The sequence below is a fragment of the Saimiri boliviensis genome, chromosome 1, assembly GCF_048565385.1.
Source record: "Saimiri boliviensis isolate mSaiBol1 chromosome 1, mSaiBol1.pri, whole genome shotgun sequence".
Lineage (NCBI taxonomy): Eukaryota > Metazoa > Chordata > Mammalia > Primates > Cebidae > Saimiri > Saimiri boliviensis.
The window spans coordinates 51,599,420-51,621,500 of NC_133449.1; the positions used below are offsets into that span (position 1 = coordinate 51,599,420).

General features: G+C 40.2%; 1 protein-coding gene across 1 annotated transcript in view; it reads right to left on the bottom strand.

Annotated features, from left to right (window-relative positions):
* Positions 1-22,081, bottom strand: part of RMND5A (required for meiotic nuclear division 5 homolog A) — a 62,683-nt gene that overhangs the window by 25,887 nt on the left and 14,715 nt on the right. Inside the window, exons 2-3 of the mRNA XM_003942521.4 lie at positions 14,449-14,591; positions 608-742 (exon numbers count right to left, since the gene is read on the bottom strand). Of these exons, the coding sequence (XP_003942570.1) occupies positions 608-742; positions 14,449-14,591 (278 nt within the window). The remainder of the gene's footprint in view (positions 1-607; positions 743-14,448; positions 14,592-22,081) is intronic.

Sequence of the window (22,081 nt, forward strand, 5' to 3'; positions counted from 1 at the left end):
TTTTTCATCTGTAGAATGGAAAAATAATTTGTACTTCATGGGACTGCAGCAAGGAATAAAGGCAGGGCTTGGCTTAAGGTAAGCACTCAATATATGGCAGCTGCTACTATTATGACTACATGGTATTGGTAAACTGTTCTAGAGCCCTAAGCTCATGTGTGATAGAAATAAAAGACAAATGCTGCTAACGTGAAGTAAAATTTTAGTTGGAAATCCATTTGATAAAATTGTTTAAGCTGGGCTAGATCAGAAGTACAAACAGCAATGTTGTTGTCTTTTTCCTCTTGTCTGCTATACTAACCTTCTCTATCAAAAAGGGAAATGAAGAAAGGATCACTTCTGAGCCCTCTGATTCATGACCCAGGACTAACCTTCTAGGACAGGAACAAGACAAGAATAATTTGGATAACAAGTTCTAGAACTGTATTTTTGTCACTTAAAAATTCCCCAAAAAATTCCTAGTAAAATGAGGTCATCTCTGATAATTAAAATATTAAAAATCTATCTATAGCTAGAGGAAGACTCAAAACCCCACCCTGCAAAAACTGTAAAGTTCAAGGAGTTTCCTGGTTTCTTTTTCATATCCTCCCAGTTGGCACACTGTTACCTGACAGAGCTCCTCAGCTACATCCAGCATTCCTTGTCGAAAGAAGTGCTCCACCATCACCTCATTGAGAAGTCTTTGGCTGTCTGCCTGCCAGCAGCCATCTATTCCCACACTGCTAATGTCAGAATCAAAATTCTGGGGGGAAAAAACAGAAAGAAAATCATAAATAATTTTCACCCCACTTAATAGGAAAAAAATGGTTGTCATTTCAGTCTGAGATACCCCCAATAAGTACCCAACTACAATTTATCTATAGCATATCAAAGGAAGGAATTTTTCCACTGCTCATTTCTAAAATATGTCATATTAGAAAAGTAAATATGTATTTTTAGAGAGTATTTTTTAAAAGTAGATTTAATAATGGCACCCATGAATAAAATAAAATAAAGTGAATGAACTGATTTCTAGACATTATATACAGCAATATTTTTAGAGGAATGCAATGACCTGTAAAAGCATGCTCACTGCAGCACTGTCTAGAATGGGAGGGGGAAAAAAGGAGAAAAAACCATGAGAATCCATGGCACAACCCAACAAGTGCAGTAATGAGATCAGAAGTGGTTGGGGGAGATGGCTAAGTAGTTAAGAGAGTGGTCTGTGTACACCTTTGGGTTTGCCTTTGAGCTATGCATGCATGGTCCTGGCTCTAAACAGCAAACTACAGATTTTGAAAACTGAACTAGGGAATAGACCTTGTTCCTAGATCCCAGATTGGCTACCAGGTGGTACACACACAGGACAAATCTACATAACTGTTAATGGTTTTAGAAAAAAAAAACTAACATTGAAACTACAAGCCAGAGAAGACTGGTCAGAACTTGTGGCCTGAATCCAACCAGGATGACTGCCTGCTAAAACAAAAATACCAACAATCTCCATAGAACTTAAACAAGACCCAGAATATTATACCACAATATTCAAACTGTCCAAGATATACTGCAAAATTACTTGGCATATAAAGATCAAGAAAATCTCAACTCACATGGAAAAAGATAATCAACAGACTCCAATGCCAACATGACAGAGATACTGGAATCATCCAAAACTTTAGAGCAGTTATTACAAAAATAAAAACACTCTTGAAACAAAGGGAGAGAGACTTAGCAAGGAAAAAGAAGATACAGTAAGCAAAATTAAAAACTCATTGTATGGACTCAACAGCAGAAGCAAAGTGACAATGCAAAAGACAGTGAACATCAACAGAAATCATCCAATCTGGGCTGGGTGTAGCTGCTCATGCCTGTAATCTCAGCACTTTGGGAGGCCAAGGTGGGCAGATAACAAGGTCAGGAGTTGGAGACCAGCCTGACAAACATGGTGAAACCCCATCTCTACTAAAAATACAAAAATTAGCCGAGCATGGTGGCATGTGCCTGTAATCCCAGCTGCTCAGGAGGCTGAGGCAGGAGAATCACTTGAACCTGGAAGGTGGGAGGTGGAGTTTGCAGTGAGCTGAGATCAAGCCACTGCACTCCAGCCAGGGCGACAAAGCGAGACTCCATCTCAAAAAAAAAAAAAAAAAAAGAGATCATCCAATCTGAACAACAGAAAAAAGATGAACAGCGCCTCAGGGACCTGTGGGAAAATAACAAAAGATCTAACATATGTGTCATCAGAATACTAGAAGAGAAAGAGTATGATATAGAAAAAATATTTGAAGAGTATTTCCCCAGTTTAGCAAAAGACATAAACCTAGATTCTAGAAACTCAGTGAACTCTAAAAAAGATAAAATCACAAATTCAAATAAATCATCTCATATTCAAACCGGTAAAACTAAAGATAAAGTAAAAAAATCTTGCAGGCAGCCAGAGAAAAATGACATGTTACTTACAGGGGAACCTTGATTCGAATGACTACAGATTCTCAACAGAAACTATGGAGGCCAGAAAGAAGTGGCATGACATTTGTCAAGTACTGAAAGAAAAGAACTGAAAGTACTGAAAGAAAAGAACTGTCATCCTAGAATTCTATATCCAGTGAAAATACCCTTCAGGAATGAAGATGAAATACAGACATTCTCAGACACAGGAAAACTGAATTTGCTGCCATCAGACTTGCTCTAAAAGCATTGCTAAAGTATGTTCTTCAGACAGAAGAAAATGACACTGGAAGGAACATGAAACATCAAGAGTGAAAGAAGAGCAAATGTATGTATATCACAGTGTGAAAGCTTTCCCTGCCTAATCGCACTTTGGCATCCTTTATCTTTCATAGGCATGGCCTCCTAATAAATGCTTTGCATTTCTTTTTAAAAACATATACAGTTAACCAGACAAGGCCATTTAGATTTAACTGAAGTTGTAATCCTAGTCAACCAGTGCTTAAATACAGTCCAATCAACATGGGATTATTTTACAAGACATACAGGAACAGGTAGTAAGCAACCAGCAACAGCAACTGCAAACAACCCACTATTTACAGTCACAATGCAGGAATGCTCTTCTCCAATATTAACCACAGTTTTCTCCCAATAAAAAAATAGAGTAGATAAAGAGCTATCTACTCTATTTTTAGATGTCAAATCAATAGCCTAAAACTGAACACATACGTTAAGGTTTGAATCACTCAAGACAAAACAAACACAAAAAACCAGTAGTATTGCAGTCTTAATTGTATTCATTTTCTTTTCATAGACATTTTTCTTAGCCAATCACAACCTAAAGAATAGAAGTAACATGGCTTGGGTGATGGCTCACTCCTGTAATCCTAACACTTTGGGAGGTCAAGGCAGGAGGATCACCTGAGGTCAGGAGTTCAAGACCAGCCTGGCCAACATGGTGAAACCCTGCCTCTACTAAAAATATAAAATTAGCCAGGCGTGGTGACAGGTGCCTGTGATCCCAGCTACTTGGGAGGCTGAGGCAGGAGAATCACTTGAACCTGGGGAAGCAGAGGTTGCAGTAAGCTGAGATCATGCCACTGCACTTCAACCTGGGCAACAGAGCAAGATTCCATCTCAAAAAAAAAAAAAAAAAAAAAATCAAATAGATATAATACAAAGTACCTAGATGCTAAAGCAACAGCATCCATGTACATAATGAAACGACTGTTACCTAACACTGAAGAACCACAACTGCTTATATAAGATTATCATGTTTAATTTCTATTTATCAGATTCTGCTTGTTGAGAGCTAATTTTATAATAGTTTTCTTTTGCAAAGAAAAATGCCACCATAAGGGATGGCTTGGATTCCTGACTCAGAGATTCCTGAATAATGTTTGGATACAAACAAGTCTCTGTGAACAATGTTTGGATATAAACAAGCTTTGTGAATAATGTTTGGATGCAAACAAACTTTGTGATTGTAGATAATTTTGTTACTTTTTACAACCATTGATCGCATATCTGACTTCTCTATTGTATAGGCCATGTGAGGCATACATTTACATTCCTCTTACTATGAGGTAAACCAAAGCCAAGAAAATGTATTTATTCCTGGCCTTTGAAAAATAAAATTTGCTGTTTAGGCACAGCCTATCAGCCCTCCAGACGCCTCGCTTTCTCTCTCTGTCTTTATTATTTTTCCAGGCGCACTCCCTCTTCCAGGTATTGGGACCCTCTTGCAGGTCGAGAGACCCCCGGCCAGACGTGCCTGCCTGTCCGGACGGTCCACGACACTATATGTTTTTTCATATTTTTTAAGCAAAAAAAAAAAAAAAGCTTTGGCATCTTGTTCTTAATTGGGAAGAAAGGATCCAAACAAGAACCAAAAGCAAAAAAGCACACATTCGAGGGTGTGTCCATCCAAAGAGGATGTTCTGACTTGGAAAGAGAAATCCAGGGCATACTAAATCTAGAAGCTGAGGCAGAAGAGGAGTAAGTAACTTTAATACAACATCATTATGAAATTGTGAGATCTAAACAGACCACCCTGCCTCTTTGGCCATATCATGAACATACAAATCAGTCAGAAATGGCTTTCACTGTTTACTGTGAAAAACCAATCCGTTTCTCAAATATATTTTATAAAATTATAATGACTGAGCAGACAGTGGTAACAATATATAGTAAAACTCAATATTTAATTCCTAAGTGCCAATTCCCTAATAGTATTAACATGTATTTTGAAACTTCTCCATCTACTTTGAAGAAAAATTAGCGTATGAACCTAACAATGTGCTACTGTTTTACCTACCAGGAATTAATTTCCCTTCTAAGCATCCAGTTAATCTGGTTTAGCAGTAAGAGGTAGACTGCAAAGGATACAGAATAAGACGACCTGGATTCTCGCTCCCCTCAGACTAACAGACGATAGCTACTTCACATACAACCCACACAAGATTAGTATTCAGAAGTTTGAAACACACACACACCTCTCAATAAGAAAGACAACAGAAAAAATGGACAGAACATGAAATGCACAAATGGGAAATTCCTAATGTTAAACATGAAAAGATGCCCCACCTTCATGATGGTCAAAGAAAGGCAAAATTAGTACTAGATACTATTTCACACCCATCTGATTAATTTTTAAACATTTAAAGTCTGATAATACCAGGTGTAGGTGAGAAATGAAGAAAAAGGAAGTGTCATACATGTTTGGTAGGGCTATAAATTGGTATAAACCCTTCAGGGAAAAGTTTTGCAATACCTAGTAAAGCTGATCATGAGGCACCTGTCCTATGATGAAATAATCCATATTTAGGCATATACCAGACAGCAGTGCTTTACAAGCCAAGGATTGGGAAATAAACTTGGTAGTGTGTCATCATCAGCATTTTGTAGATGCATTTTTTGATGCAGACATTCCGTATTCTCCTCCCAGTATTCATAACTTATCTTTGGTTATCAATTTTAAGAGAAAGGTAGATTCACACTGTTATATTATTTTATTTTTTAAAAAGTGGGGGAGTAGCCAGGCGCAGTGGCTCACGCCTGTAATCCCAGCACTTTGGAAGGCCAAGGCGGGCGGATCACGAGGTCAGGAGATCGAGACCATCCTGGTCAACATGGTGAAACCCCATCTCTACTAAAAATACAAAAATTAGCTGGGCGTGGTGGCACATGCCTGTAATCCCAGCTACTCAGGAGGCTGAGGCAGGAGAATTGCCTGAACCCAGGAGGCAGAGGTTGCGGTGAGCTGAGATCGTGTCATTGCACTCCAGCTTGGGTAACAAGAGCGAAAAACTCCTTCTCTAAAGAAAAAAAAAAAAAGAAAGAAAGAAAGAAAGAAAAAAAAAAAAAAGTTGAGGAGTAATGTGCCAAACCACTCTGCCTGGCCTTTCTGTCACATTTGTATTCCTATCCCTCCACTATTATCTTCCTTTCTGTGGCTATTTTATTAAATCTCCAAAGGATGATATGCATCTCTCACCATTCTATGAATAGGGAAAAATTCATATGTAGAATGGGTACCCTCAGGGCACTAGAGATTAATTCTCTCAAGGAACTTCAGTTGAGAAAACTCCTCCAAGTCTTAAAATCTGGGTTTTCTTCTCAGTTCTGTGACGTCAGGAACGTACTACCTGCCTTAGATGTACTTATACATCTAAGTTTTCTCATGTGTATCTAGAAACAATAACCTCCACCTTACAGTGTTTGGTGAAGATTAAGGTAAATAATGTACATGAAAACCTCTTTAAGTATCCATCCATCAGTAAACCTTCAACACACAGTAGCTGACTGAATCTGAGAGCCAGGCCAAACCTGGCCAAACCTCAGTCTGAGAGCCAGGTTGCCACCAAACATTTTCTGTATTTAAAATAATCCTTAGAAAATATAAATAAAAACAAATACACAAAAGCATACAGAAATATTAATATTCATTAATGTAAAAGCACTTAAATGCAATTGCAGACTGGATTAGCTAGCACAGTTTAATGGATATTAAGTCCTTTTGTTCTTCTCTGCCCAACCTGACTTGGGATGCTAGACCAAGCAAAGCTAGACCTTACTAGACTCAGGCAAAAATGGTCTGTCACCACCTTCCAGGTCCAGTGGGATTCTCTGACCCTGAAACCTAATACAAAACCTGATTGCAAAGGTCTAGGTTTTCCTCTGTGGCCTGGACTAGAAGTCAACGCATGATCATCAGCACCAACTAAATAATGTAGCTTCACTCTCTTTAAAACAGTAATAATAAAAATACATGTCCAAAACTTACAGAATAATATAACGTGACAGACAGCAGAGAGAGCAGAACTCAACTCACCTTCTATTTTGAGAATGATCTTCAGACTGAAAAGGACTGAACCAATATTCTTTCACAGGAGCTGAAGTTCAGTATTAATGAAGAGTCACAGAAAACATCCATTTAGCTGTCTGCATGAGTCAGGACTCTTGGTGTGCACAAACAGAAAATCTTTTGCCCAAGCAAGTTGGATTTAAAGAAAGCGATGGGAGAGTAGTTGGACCTCAAAAATGCTCCCTACCCTTCTCTTGGCACCTGGGCTTTGTTTCCCACAACACACCAGATTCTCTCAAGGGCAATTAATCATTCCTAGGCTCACATGTTCCCAAGCCCCTCTTGCTTTAAAAAGCTCTAATGAGAAAGATCCTAGGGAACGATTTTGAAACACCCACCATGCAGCAAACAACTGAGGCCACAGTGGACAGGGTATTGAGAATACTGCAGGCCCTATTCAACCAACATAATTTTAAAAGCAACATCTTTTATCCTGACCACAAAGATATATTTTATTAAATCCCTTGCAAAAGTTTAGACATTTTTTTCTATATTGCATTTTCTTGGATTACTCTAGCAATTCAGGGGATGGCAGGGGAAACGGCACAGGGAGAAATAATCTGATATGCTTTATTTTAATTTTACAAAATGAATTTTGGCTTATCGCCCCCCCCCTTTGCCAATTATTCTTTTCTGCAATTCTAAAAATTCTACCCAAAACATTTATCAAATTATGTATTTTCTAGTTTTATTTAATTTCCTTTTTCTTTCCTTAACACTAAGATTCTTCTACTACATAAGGACTTATTTATTATATAATTATAAACTTTTAAAGCTAGTATATATCTAACTTCAACCAGTCTATCTAAACCAGGCTTGTCCTACCTGCAGCCCACACGCGGCCAAGGACGGCTTTGAAGGCAACCCAACACAAATTTGTGAATGTACTTAACACATCATGAGATTTTTTTACAATTATTATAATTTTTTAGTTCATCAGCTGTTGTTAGTGTTAATGTATTTTAATGTTTGGCCCAAGACAATTCTTCTTCCAGTGTGGCCCAGGGAAGCCAAAAGATTGGACACCTCTGATTTAAATTATAATTTAAGGCTAAGCACAAAATCTTACCTCCTGCTGTTATTTTTTCCTTCTCATCTACTGCACACATACCTACCTAAAAAGCAGTTCTGGACTGCTCACCCAGAACTATCTTAAAATATGCTATATGTCATTATTTTATACTATTACCCTATTCACTCCTTAATACAGTCAGCATTTTGCCTCACCAATGTAGACAATCCACCTAGTGGCAAAAGATCTGTTTAAACAATGATGTTTAAAAATTTTTTAACTTGGGCTAGGCGCAACGGCTCACGCCTGTAATCCCAGCACTTTGGGAGGCTGAAGCAGGTGGTTCCCCTGAAGTCAGGAGTTCAAGGCCTGGCCAACATGATGAAACCCTGTCTCTACTAAAAATATAAAAATTAGCCAGGCATGGTGGCATACACCTGCAATCCCAGCTACTTGGGAGGCTGAGGCAGGAGAATCACTTGAACCCGGGAGACAGAGGTTGCAGTGAGCCGAGATCACACTACTGCACTCCAGCCTGGGTAGCAGAGTGAGACTCCAGCTAAAAAAAAAAAAAATTTTTTTTAACTATTATTGTCCTCCTTCAACATTACCAGCTCTGCAATGGCCTGATTTCCTAGTATAGCACAGTATTTAAGAAAAGATTCTTGAGTGAAAACTTTTTCCAAACCTTGATCCACCACTTCCAAATTATATACCTGGGGTATGTTATTTCATATTGTTGAGTCTCAGTTTCCTCATCAATAAAATGAGAATAATGTCCCTGCATCATGGGATATAAATGTATGTAAAGCACTTAGCTCACTATCTGGAACATGGTTAACATTCAGTAAGTGATAGCTATTATCATCCTACCCATGACTACTGCTTGGTCTGTTTTCATCCTATTAATGAGGTCAAGTAAATCCTCAATTGCTTTCATTATCTGATCAAATCCGCACCTCTCAGGCCTTCCATCAGTTGCCTTATCCTATTCCCAACAGGTGCAGTCACACTATCAAGTCAATCCTTAAGCGTCTTAAACATTGAGTGAGGCATTATTAACAATTGCTGGTTTGCCCTTTCACAGCCTCATGGAAAAATCACACCTCATTGTTCTGCTGCTTTAAATCTTACCCATTCTTTCAAGTCAAATTCAAGATATCAACTATCTTTATTATAATAATCAGTGTCCATTCCATGCAAACTTTTCATGTAGCCTCAAAATTTTTCCAGCAATCTTATAAAGGACGCGTACTATGTGGTTAGCTTTTAGTAATACCATGTCAAATTTCAGATATTAAAATCTTTACTAATATTAAAACATATCCATACATACCTAGAAGTATAAAAAGCAGTAATTATTTTTGTTGACTTTTCTTAGGAAGTAAACTTTAAAAGTCAATTGACTACAAATACTGAATAAAATACCCTAAACTGGGCTGAATTATAGATTATCTCAAAATGGAAGAGAAAAAGAAGAACAGTTCAATACATTATTTTTACCCAAAAAAAAAAAAAACTGTCAGAGCAAATATTATTTATTTAAAATAAATAATGGGCCAGGCATGGTGGCCCACACCTATAATCCCAACATTGGGAGGCCAAAGTGGGAGGACCACTTGAGGCCAGGAGTTCAAGACTAGCCTGGGCAACATTGCAAGCCCACGCCTCTACGAAAAAATGAAAAAAACTAACTGGGCATGGTAGCAATCACGTGTAGGCCCAGCTACTTGGCTGAGTCTGGGATGCTGAGGTGGGAGGACCACTGGAGCCCAGGGAGGTCAAGGTTGTAGTGAGATGTGTTGGCGCCACTGCACTCCAGCCTATGCAAAGAGACTCTGTTCATAATTAAAAGCCAAACAATATTTTGGCTAACACCACCAGAAACTTCTATTCTGCTTACATTTTCAGAGACACAGTAAGTGGAGAACTTTAAAACATAAGTATTAAAATATAAAAGGAAAAATATCACTGAGCATGTCTAAAATTTACTAAGTTTCTAACTCAACACCAGCCCGCTCATAAACGAGCCACTGGCTTCTTCATCCTCATTTTGCAAGGGTGGGAGCATGTGTCCATAAAGTGGTACTCATAGGTTGATGAACAGCATTCCAGTTTATTACTCAGTGCTGTTGCCACAGTGGATTCTGCTTTAACCTGTTTGGTCACCACCAATTCAGGTCCTCCCAGCCTTTACAACAGGCTGCCCAGAGCTTACACAACTACCAGGTTCAAATTAAAAGAACTCCTGGAATCCTCCTGCCATCGTTGCCATCCTGGCCTAGGGGGCAGCGGCCTCCGGGCCCCCGTGAGGAAAACTCCCAGGGCTACTAAATCCTCGCTGGTGGTGATGGTTTCTTATGTGGGGGGATGTGGCTGAGCGCCGACTTTGGAAGCTGGAGCTGGTGGGCCTCTGTGGTTCACAGAGGAACGTGATGGGTGGGACTGAGGATGACCAGGCCCCTCCACTGGTAGGGGTGGGCGGACGCGGGCCGCCGGTGGTCCATGCCAACTCCGGAGATCCAGTGTCTAGCAGTAATCTGTGAAAATGTTCACTATTCACTTGATCCCGGAGATCCCTACAAAGTCATGCAAATCAAGAGGTTCTAATCTTCGTGTTCACTTAAGAACACATGTGAAACTGCCCAGGCCATCAAGGGTATGCATATACGAAAAGACATGAAGTATCTGAAAGATGTCACTTTACAGAAACAGTGAGTACCATTCCGATGTTACAATGGAGTTGGCAGGTGTGCCCAGGCCAAGCAGTGGAGCTGGACACAAGGTCGGTGGCCCAACAAGAGTGCTGAATTTTTGCTGCACATGCTTAAAAATGCAGAGAGTAATGCTGAACTTAAGGGTTTAGATGCAGATTCTCTGGTCATTGAGCATATCTAAGTGAACAAAGGACCCAAGATGCGCCGTCAGACCTACAGAGCTCATGGTCGAATTAACCCATACATGAGTTCTCCCTGCCACATTGAGATGACCCTTACCAAAAAGGAACAGATTGTTCTTAAACCAGAAGAGGAGGCTGCCCAGAAGAAAAAGATATCCCAGAAGAAACTGAAGAAACAAAAACTTATGGCACAGGAGTAAATTCAGCATTAAAATAAATGTAACTAAAACTAAAAAAAAAAGAACTCCTGGAGGACTTAAGTCAACAGAGTCTCACATGAAACAGCCTACACAGAATTCCTCATGTATGTGAGAGGCCCATTCATAACGTCTAGGTACTTCTAATGGAGAAACAGCTTCCTCTTCAGCTAAGGCCAAGCAGACGCCAAAAATACGGGGAGAAAATGTACTGAAAGATGTTAGGGAACTGAGCTAAGAGATCCAGGCTTCCTCTGTGGCGATAGACTACAGTACCACAAACACTATTCAGTATCAACTAAATAATATAGTTAATTTTTTTATTTTTGAGATGGAGTCTTGCTCTGTCACCCAGGCTTGAGTGCAGTGGTGCAATCTCGGCTCACTGCAACCTCCGCCTCTTGGGTTCTCCTGCCTCAGCCTCCCAAGTAACTGGGATTACAGGCACCTGCCATTATGATGGCTATTTTTCTTGCATTTTTGCAGAGACAGGGTTTCGCCATGTTGACCAAGCTGGTCTCAAACTCCTGACCTCAGGTAATCTGCCCACCTTGGCCTCCCAAACTGCCGAGATTAGAAGTGTGAGTCACAAGGCCCAGCCAACTAAATAATATAGTTTCATATGATGGATGAGAAGAATCCAGAATCCAGGTCACCCAGAACCGAAACTACTTTCACAGGAACATGAAACAATTTTTTGGGCTGGGCACTACTCAGGAGGTTGAGGCAGGAGAATCACTTGAACCCAGGAGGCAGAGTTTGCAGTGAGCTGAAATCATGCCACTGCACTCCAACTTGGTAAAACAGAGAGAGAAAGAGAAAAAGAGAGAGAGAGAGAGAGAGAGACCGTCTCAAAACAACAACAACAACAACAACAACAATTTTTTGAAAGAAATTGTAAAAGAATTACTTGAAAAAGTCCTTATAACTTCCAGGGGCATGAAAAAAAATGTCCTAAAGAGAGGAACAAGTATATTAAAATATGTAATTAGGAATCTTCACCTCAAACACATCCCCCTGTCCAAAATAAGCCAAAATGTAGATTATTCATTATAAATGTATTCCCTTGATAGCCATTCCCAATAAGATACTTCCATTTTTGGCACCAAGTACGTCCAGATAATGTTTTACCTTAAAGATTGGTCAAAATATCTGACAACCCTTATGAGTATCTATAAAGATCTGCTAGATCTGGAGTAGGACATGCTCAGCAAGGTACCAGGAGCAAGCAGGACAAGACCAAAAGAAGGTTCCGATAATCGTGACAGAACAGACATAAACTAGGAAACAGGGACATATATGGTCAGGCCACAAGCTGCAGAAAGCATAATTGGTGAATTACTTGCCCAAATGCTCCAGATCCTGGTCAGCAGCCCACACACTATAGTTCTAGTTGCTGAGCCCATCCTCACTTATTCCAAGAATCTGGGATCTCTTCCCAGATACTTTCTCTGATTGGCTGCCTTGGAAGCTTTAGCTCTTTTCACTGTCATAGCACCTTTGGTTCTACTGTTCAAATGCTAACCCTCTGTTATAACTGCAGGCAGCCTGATGGTCAAACAGATGTCCCCAGGAAATTCCTGGTGTTCTCTCTGAGCTTTGAGCCATTAGAATCATCAGGATGCCTTAGTCACTGTGTCAACATCAAAATCTGCATCTTCTTTGACACCACTAGTAGTTACTGTACCCTAGTGGAACCAAGGGTTCTTCACTCGCAGTGATTTAAGACCATCTATAAGGTGCCCCATCACATTCTAGAAGGATACAGCTGCTGGAAGAAAATAAAGTGTCCCACCACCACTCCCATATTTCTTGAGCTCATACATACCAACAACCACTCCAGGTACCAACTGAAGACATCAAATATCATAGTACCAAATAGGGTTGATGCCAAACCCACTTCTAAAACTGTGTTCACCCTCTTGGAGTTACCAAACAGGCTTCACAACCTCAAAGTCATTTCAGAGAATACTCACTGACTTCCCAGACTTTGACGGTAAGTGCCATCACCGATAATAACAATGTGGCTGGAACTCTGCTGTTGCCAAAACCACCCTCTGACTCTTTGGCCAAGTCAAAGCCCTCACACCACTATGAGAGTGGTGAGAAGTCTCTGAAAGGCCACTAACACTTCTGTAAGCCACAACTACCAAAAAAAGTCCTCAGAGCCCCTGCCACTTACAGTCTTGTCATAGCGTACCTACCAGTGAACAGTACAGCCTTATAAGCACATAGCTCTGACTCAAGCACCATCAAGCCTAGCCTTTCCAGAGGATAATTTCTAATAGTTGGGTCTACCCATGAATTACATGAACCACTCTCCAGATTCATTTACCTCTGTTACAACTTCTATTACCTCTGTTACAACTATCACTCTTATGAGTTCTCCTTTGAGTAACTCATAGGACTGTTTAGGAAATGTCTTTGCTACAGAGGGGACTCCTCAGAAGTTCTTCCTACCCTCCCTGAAGTTTACAACGTGTGAAGAGAAATAAATGCCCCTGACCAGTCACAATCTCCCCAATGTTTGATGTAGTCAGAGGTATCACACAGTAACTTTGTGCTACTTCTCTTAGGCCCCAATGGGACTATGAACCACATTAGTAAAATCAGCCAGTACTAAAAATGATAACTGCTTGTAAGTCAACCAAGTCAAAGATTGCTTACTCAAGAAATGTCACAAGAAAAAAAAACATCAGACAAAAGTGGTCAGTCTCACTGCCTACCAACCAACCCATTCACTCATTCACACAGAAGGCAAAATTAAAAAGTAGCTGGGATATTCATAGAAAGAAAAGAGTTAGGATGATTCAGGGGAGACTGATACAAGATTGTTACTCTAACCATTCCATAACAGAGATAGAGTCAGAGCCAGGGAATTACTCTGGAATTAGGAAAAGTTACTACTGGTAAACAAACTCCCACATATGCTAGGTTAAAATTTCTTTGGAATGGCACAGTGAGATGGCTCAGGTCTGTTAATTCCAGCACTTTGGGAATCTGAGGCAGGCAGATCACAAGGTCAGGAGTTTGAGACCAGCCTGGCCAACATAGAGAAATCCCATCTCTACTGAAAACACAAAAAAATTAGCCAGGTGTGGTGACGGGTGCCTGCAATCCCCGCTACTTGGCAGGCTAAGCCAAGGAAAATCACTTGAACCTGGGAGGCAGAGGCTTCAGGGGCAAGATCGTGCCCCTGCATTCTAGCCCAGGCGACAGTGTGGGACTCCACCTCAAAAAAAAAAAAAAAAAAAATTTCTTTGGAACTTTATTCATCATGACCCTAAGAGCTCCAGTCATGTATGCAAATGGATAAACAACAAAGCTGTAAAAGGAGGGGGTTTTTAATTTTGCTTTTATTTTTTAAATAACAGTAACAGGGAACTTTAATAAGAATAACATGGTAAAACTAGACCTACGTAAGTTATCAAAAGCAAACAAAATAGGAATAGCATGAAGTAATTTGTGAAAGCTAGTGTTATCTAAGTACTGACAGAAAAAAGACAATGATGCTTAAAAATACAAAATACTTCCTTCAATACCATACCTTATCAATGGCTTTTCCAACACGAGAAACACTGCTGTGGATGTCTTTGTGGTCCGAGGCCAATTTTTGAACGGTATCCTTTATTCTTTTACAGCACTGTGTCAAAACAAGTGAAAGTGTCCCTGATAATTCAGCATCTTGGCCTATAAAAAAATTAAAAAAGCAAGATTGGTTACTCACTAAAACCCAAAGATCACAAGTTTCAAATGGGCCTTTTGGACCATGAAAGATGGAAGAAAAGTGAAGAAAAATTAGTATTTGCTTTGAAGCTGATGGTCACATTCATAGATGTTATTTTTCAAATGGATACTAAGAAAGATACGATTTTCTTATTTTTGGAAAAAAAATTTTACTATAAAAGGAATCATTTTTCTCATTACAAAAATAAGTACAGACTGAATAATACTATCAAGGCAGTATTATTTTTAAGAAAATATGTCTAAATGAATAAACTCACTTATTAAACCCAGTTACACTGTTGAAATCATTTTCAAAATGTTCTGGTTGTTACTAAACTCCTCAAGAGAGATGATTTAGTGCAAATGCTTCATATCCCATATAAAGCAGCAGAAGAAAACAAACTTCTCTGGATACCATGATGTGCAGAAATGAGTTATGTCAGACACAGCAGGTTAGAGATTGCTACCCTTAGAAAGTCCTGCTTACAAAGTTGGCTCCTGGCATATAGAAACAGGAGTCTGGAAGTGTTCCCACCATTCCCTAACTCAGCATTCCCCAACCTTTTTGGCACTAGGGACCAGTTTCGTAGAAGACATTTCTTCCAAGGATAAAGGCTGGGGGCAGGGGATGGTTCTGTGATGAAACTGTTCCCACCTCAGATTAGGCTTACTTAAATTATCATAAGGAACACACGATCTAGATCCCTGGAATGTGCAGTTCACAACAGGGTTCGGGCTCCTACGAGAATCTAACGCTGTCACTGATTTGACAGGGTGTGGAGCTCAGGCGGTAATGCTCCTTCAGGGCCGCTCGCCTCCTGCTGTGCAGCCTGGTTCCTAACAAGCCACATACAGGTAATGGTCCACAGCTGGGGGTGTGGGGACCCCTGCCCTAACGGAGAAGAATGGCCCATTGTGCCTAAACTTTTGTACAGTGTGGTTTATGGTGAACACCTGCATTCCTTCTGGGAATCTAGAATTTTGGTACATGCTAGGGAGTGAGTACCTGGCTTTCTCCTGGCATGGAGAAAGCTTCCAATAGTCCCCTCACAGTGGAATCACAGAGAACACGCTTAATTCCTCCAGTAATGGGTTATGAGAAGTTTAAAGTGTTGCCTACCAGAGAAACTCATTAGAAGCTCAGTGCCCAGGGCTTTTATTGGGGGCTGGTCACTGGGGCACCTACTGTCTAATTTTGGACTTTGGATTTTTGCCCCATGAGTAATTGGTGATTCTGCTTTGTATTCTTTGCTGTAATATACTTTAATTAAGACAACATGATTATATGCTGAATTGTGTGAGTCCTTTTAATGAATCACTGGAACCTAAGGGTGGTTATAAAGACCCCTGACACATATGATCAACTCAAAGTTACTCCAGTTTACATCCTCTTTCCCTGAGCTACCTCCCTCCAAATTGTGTTCCTATAGCAGGAAAAAAAGGAGGAGACAGGAGAAAAAGAGACAGAGAGAACAAATCCAGTTAAGATATTTGTCATTTATTTCTGCATCTACACATTCCCACCTGTAAGCAACAGGCCTGGTATCTGAAACCCTAAACAACATTATATAGCTGAAGTTCTTAAATTTTAATTTACATCAGAATCACTTAGAGGCCTTAAAGTTAAAACAAAGTAGCTGGACCCCATCCCCAGAGTTTCTCATTTAGTAGGTCTGGGATGGTACCTGAGAATTTCAACAAGGAGCCCAAGAGTATAACATCCCTAGGATGCCCACTCATTTAACCGATATTTATTGAGCACTCACTATGTGACAGGTACAGCAGTGAAACAAAGTAACTAAAAATCCATGCCCAAGAACTCACCTGCTAGCAGGAGACATAACACAAAAAATAAGCAAATTATATACTACAACAAAAGATGATACATGCTACCTCGGGGAAAAAGGCAGGGTAAAGGAGATGGGGAGTGTGTGTGGTAGGAGCAACCGCAACTTAAAAACAGTGCCAGCATGGTGGCCTTCACTGAGTAGATGACACTGGAGCCAAGACTTGAGAAAGTGAAGGAATTACCATGTGGCTGGCTACTTTGGGGAAAAGCATGCCAGGCTGAGAGGAGAAAAGTCCTATTGCAAGAATACACCTAGACTATTCATATAGAAAAGATGTCAGTGCGTTAAAAGTGGATTTCTGGCCAAGGAAAGTAGAAGAGGTCCAAGACATAATGGTCCTGGTTTGGTAGGATCTCTTTGGCATTGTAAAGACTTATGCTTGCATTGGAACCAAATCATTTTCTGAGTGCTAAAAACAAACAAACCAAAAAAAAAAAAAAACTTATGCTTTTACTCTGAAAGGGAGATCCACTACAAGGTTTTGAGCAGATAAGGCATGTAAACTAATAAAATGTTTTTGTTTTTGTTTTGGAGACAGGGTCTCGCTCTATTGCCCAAACTGGAGTGCAGTGGCACAATCTTGACTCACCACAACCTCTGCCTCCCCAGCTCAAGCAATCCTCCCACCTCAGCCTCCTAAGTAGCTTAAATGACAGGTGCCCACCACCACACCAGCTAAATTTTGTATTTTTTGCAGAGACGAGGTTTCGCCACGTTGCCCAGGCTGGTTTCAAACTTCTGGGCTCAAATGATCCTCCTGCCTTGGCCTCCCAAAGTACAGATGTGAGCCACCATGCCTGGCCGATAAAACATTTTAATATGCTCAGTCTAACTGGCAATAGGAGTACCAGAACAGAGCAAGAAAATAAGAGGCTGTGGCAGCAATCCAGATGAGAAATGACACGGGCTCAGCCCAGGATTTCATGACTGAACATAAGGGAAGAAAAGGACTCACAGATGTCTCCAAGGTTTCTAGCCTGGGCCAACTAGAAAGACGGAATTGTCTTCAATTAAAATGAAAAACAATCTCAGGAGGCCAAGGCAGGAGGATCACTTGAGCACAGGAATTTAAAACCAACGTTGGCAGTGGAGTCAGATCCTGTCTCTACAAAACATACAAAAATTAGCTGGGCATGGTGGCACATGACTGTGGTCCCAGCTACTTGGGAAGCTGAGGTGGGAGGATCACTTGAGCCTAGGAAGTATAGGCTGCAGGGAGCTACAACACTGCACTCCAGCCTGAGTGACAGAGCAAGACCTCAACTCCCCCATCCCCATACCACCAAAAACATAAATAAATAAATAAATAAAGGCTGAGTGGGTATGAGGGGAGAGGAGAGAGAAAGTTCAGTTTGGGGCTTATCAAGTTTTAGATGTTGAGTAGGCACTGCAGTGCATAAGTGGAGGAGTTGGTGAGACATGAAAACCTGAAGTTCAAGAGCAATGTTAGGGCTGGACATACAAATTTGTGAGTCGCTGGCATATATATGATATTTAATGCACGGGACTATATGAAATCAACAGGAGAGTCTGTACAGAAAGAGAAAAGTGATAAAAAAAAAAACTGAGTCTTGAGAACTCCAAGTTTATGAGGCTGGGAAGAAATAGAACTGGACAAGGAGACTAACAAAAACTACTGAAGCATTAACTGTGATGGAGGAGGACACTCAAGAAAAGTATAGTGTTGGGGAAACCAAGAAAAGAAAATGTATCAAAGAACCAAGTGTTTTATGTGCTACTAGGTCAAATAAAATGTGGACTGAGAATTGGCCACTGGATTTACAATGTGGAAGTAATCAGTGACCATGACAAAATTAGCTTCTCTAAAGTTCCATGAAAATAAATCCTAAAATGTTACAGGGAACTGTGAAGAGAGGCTATATTAAGCCTGGTTCAATGACAATTACTGAAAGAAATGAAAACAAAAAAACTGTCCTTATCTCTAAACACAGTTGCATGAAGTTTGTATCAAGTGCTTCCAACTTCCAATAACACAATTAGGCTTCCAACTTTTAATAACATAATTTAGTCTAAGGCAAGACTTGGTCTTCAAGAAAATTTCAGAATCTGTTTAAAAGGTATTCCATACACTCCTTGGACCAAAAAGAATCTAACTGCTCCAACAGCTCTGTTCTGGCCATTTCTGATCTTTCTGAACCTAAAGCATACCTAACCTCAATAGCTTCATCTTCTCTATGAACCCATCTGATCACAGACTTACTCCCTCTTTTGAATTCCTGGTAACTTCCGATCTCTCCCCTACTTCCCCAGCACTTAATTATAAACCAATTTAACAATTTCATGTATATATACCATCATCAGTCTCTACTAAACATTAGCCCCCAAGGGAACACCAAGTCCTTACTGTAAATTGTATACTCCAGTTTTATATTAATAGTGCCTGCAAATGTGCAAGGCATACAAGTATCTGAATTGATGGTAAATAAAGTGAGGGCAAAGAACAGTTTTGGTTTTAAAGCCATATTCAACAAATGGTACTGAGACAACAAGATATCTACATGTAAAAGGATCACAGAGTATAAAAAACTAACTCAAATGAGCTGAGTGCAGTGGCTCATGCCTGTAATACAGGGACTTTGGGAGCCTGAAGTGGGTAGATTGCTTGAACCCAGGAGTTGAGACTACCTTGGGCAACATGGCAGAACTCCATCCCTACAAATAATACAAAAAGTAGCAGCGGGTGGTGGTGCATGCTGGTAGTCCAAGCTTCCAGGGAAGCTGAGCTGGGAGGATTTGCTTGAACCCAGAAGGTCAAGGCTGCAGTGAGCCATGAGCATGCCACTATACTCCAGCTTGGGCAACAGAGCGAGACCCTTTCTCAAAAAAATAAAAACAAAAATAAAAATTAACTCAAATGGAATAAAGACCCAAAATTTAAGAGTTGAAACTATCAAATTCTTAGGAAAAAAAAAAACAGATGTATTTCTGACCTTGAATTAGGCAATGGTTTTTCAGATATGACACCAAAAGCACAAGCAACCAAAAAAAAATAATAATTAACATGACTTCATCAAAATTAAAAACTTTTGTGTTTCAAACACTATCAATAAAGTAAAAAGACAATTAATAGAAGGGAAGCAAATATTTGCAATTCGTATTCTAATAAGGGTCAAGTATCCAGAATATATAAAGAACTCTTTTTTTTTTTTGAGACGGAGTTTCGCTCTTGTTACCCAGGCTGGAATGCAATGGTGTGATCTCGGCTCACCGCAACTTCCGCCTCCTAGGTTCAGGCAATTCTCCTGCCTCAGCCTCCTGAGTAGCTGGGATCACAGGCACGTGCCACCATGCCCAGCTAATTTTTTGTATTTTTAGTGGAGATGGGGTTTCACCATGTTGACCAGGATGGTCCCGATCTCTTGACCTCATGATCCACCTGCCTTGGCCTCCCAAAGTGCTGGGATTACAGGCTTAAGCCACTGCGCCCAGCCTATAAAGAACTCTTAAAGCTCAACAATAACAAGACAATCAATGTAATGAAAAATGGGCAAAGCACCAGGCACAGATCACGCCTGTAATCCCAGCACTCTGGGAGGCCAATGCAAGAGAACCACTTGAGCCCAGGAGTTTGAGACCAGCCTGGATAACAAGGCAAGACCTTGTCTCTACAAAAAATACAAAAATGTGGCTGGACACAGTGGCTCATGTCTGTAGCCTCAGCAACTAGGGAGACTGAAACAAGTGGATCCCTTGAGCCCAGGAGGTTGAGGCTGCAGTGAGCTATGACTGTGCCACTGCATTCCAGCCTGGATGACAGAGCAAGACCCTGTCTCAAAAAAAAAAAAAAAAAAAAAGCTCAAAGACATTTTTCAAAAGCAGATATGCAAATAACCAATAGGCACACAAAAAGATACTCAATATTATTGATCATTATGAGATGAAAATCAAAACTACAATGAGAGACTGCTTCATACCCACTAGACTGGGTATCAGGAAAACACAATAAAAAGTGTTGGAAAGGATGTGGAGAAATTCAAAGCCTTAACCATTGCTAGTAAAATATAAAATGGTGCAGACACCATAGAAAACAATTTGTCTGTTCCTCTGAAAGTTAGTTATCAGATGACCCAGAAATTCCATTCCTAATTATATCCTAGTTATATACCGCAAAGAACTAACAACATGTCCACACAAAAACCTGAATCAGAATGTTCACAGTTGCATTATTTCTAAGACAAAAACTGTTAACAAACCAAACCTCCAAATGATAAGCGGATAAACAACGAATTATTCAGTCATTAAAGGAATTGAGGTACCGATACATATGACATAGATGAACCTTGAAAATATTACATTAGGCCGGGCACGGTGGCTAACGCCTGTAATCCCAACACCTTGGGAGGCCGAGGAAGGTGGATCACAAGGTCAAGAGTTTGAGACCAGCCTGACCAAAATGGTGAAACCTCGTCTCTACTAATACAAAAATTGCTAGGCGTGGTGGTGTGTGCCTGTAATCTCAGCTACTTGGGAGACTGAGGCAGGAGAATTGCTTGAACCTGGGAGGCAGAGGTTGCAGTGAGCCAAGACCATGTCACTGCACTCCAGCCTGGCAACAGAGCAAGACTCCGCCTCAAAAAAAAAAAAAAGGAAAAGGAAAAGAAAATTTACATTAAGTACTCAATAAGCCAGACACAAAAGGCCACATATTGTGTCATTCCATTTATATGAAATGTATAGAACAGACAAATCTATAGAGACAGACATAGATTAATGGTAGACGGAGTAGGGAGAGGCAGAGTGGGAACAGAGAGTTACTAAGTACTGCATTTATTTTGGAAATAAAGAAAATGTTTTTAAAAAGGAAGTCATACCTCCTATCCATCCAGACACATTTATTTCTACAACTAGTAGACAACAAGGTAGGAAAAATAAAAAAATAAAAAGGGTGCCAGGTGTGGTGGCTCATGCCTGTTATCTCAGCACTTTGGAAGGCTGAGACAGGCTGATCACTTGAGGTCAGGAGTCTGAGATCAACCTGGCCAATATGGTGAAACCCCGTCTCTACTAAAAATATAAAATCCCAGCTACTAGGGAGGGAGAGGCAAGAGAATACCTTGAACTCAGGAGGCAGAGGCTATAGTAAGCCAAGATTACATCACTGCACTCCAGTCTCGATAAAAGCAAGACTCGTTCTCAAAAAAATACATTAATAAAAATAAAAAAGGAGAAGCCAAGCTGGAGGAGAGAGGTCACCTAGAATTTACGACTGAACTTCCACACACCAACCTTGAAATCCGTTGATATATTCAAATCATAGCAATTTACATATCTGGAGTTTGGTGCTGTTTGTTACCTCCTTTACTTCCTCTACCATCAATAAATTCCTCTACTTTTTGGTTTTCAATTTTACGAATGACAGATAAAAGCAGTTTGTGGTCAATTAATTAATACTGAGAGTTCTCAGAATGCTCCAAAGAAAAATAATTTCTACAAGGTATTTGGAAACTCAAGAAAAGCACAATGGAATAATCTGAAAGAGAACCCTGGGAAAGCCCTGTTAAGAGAGAAAGATTCCACTAATGCATTTTCAAATGGATTCAGTGGAAAGCAGCCAAAGGTAAAAACAGGTTTGAAAATCACTGT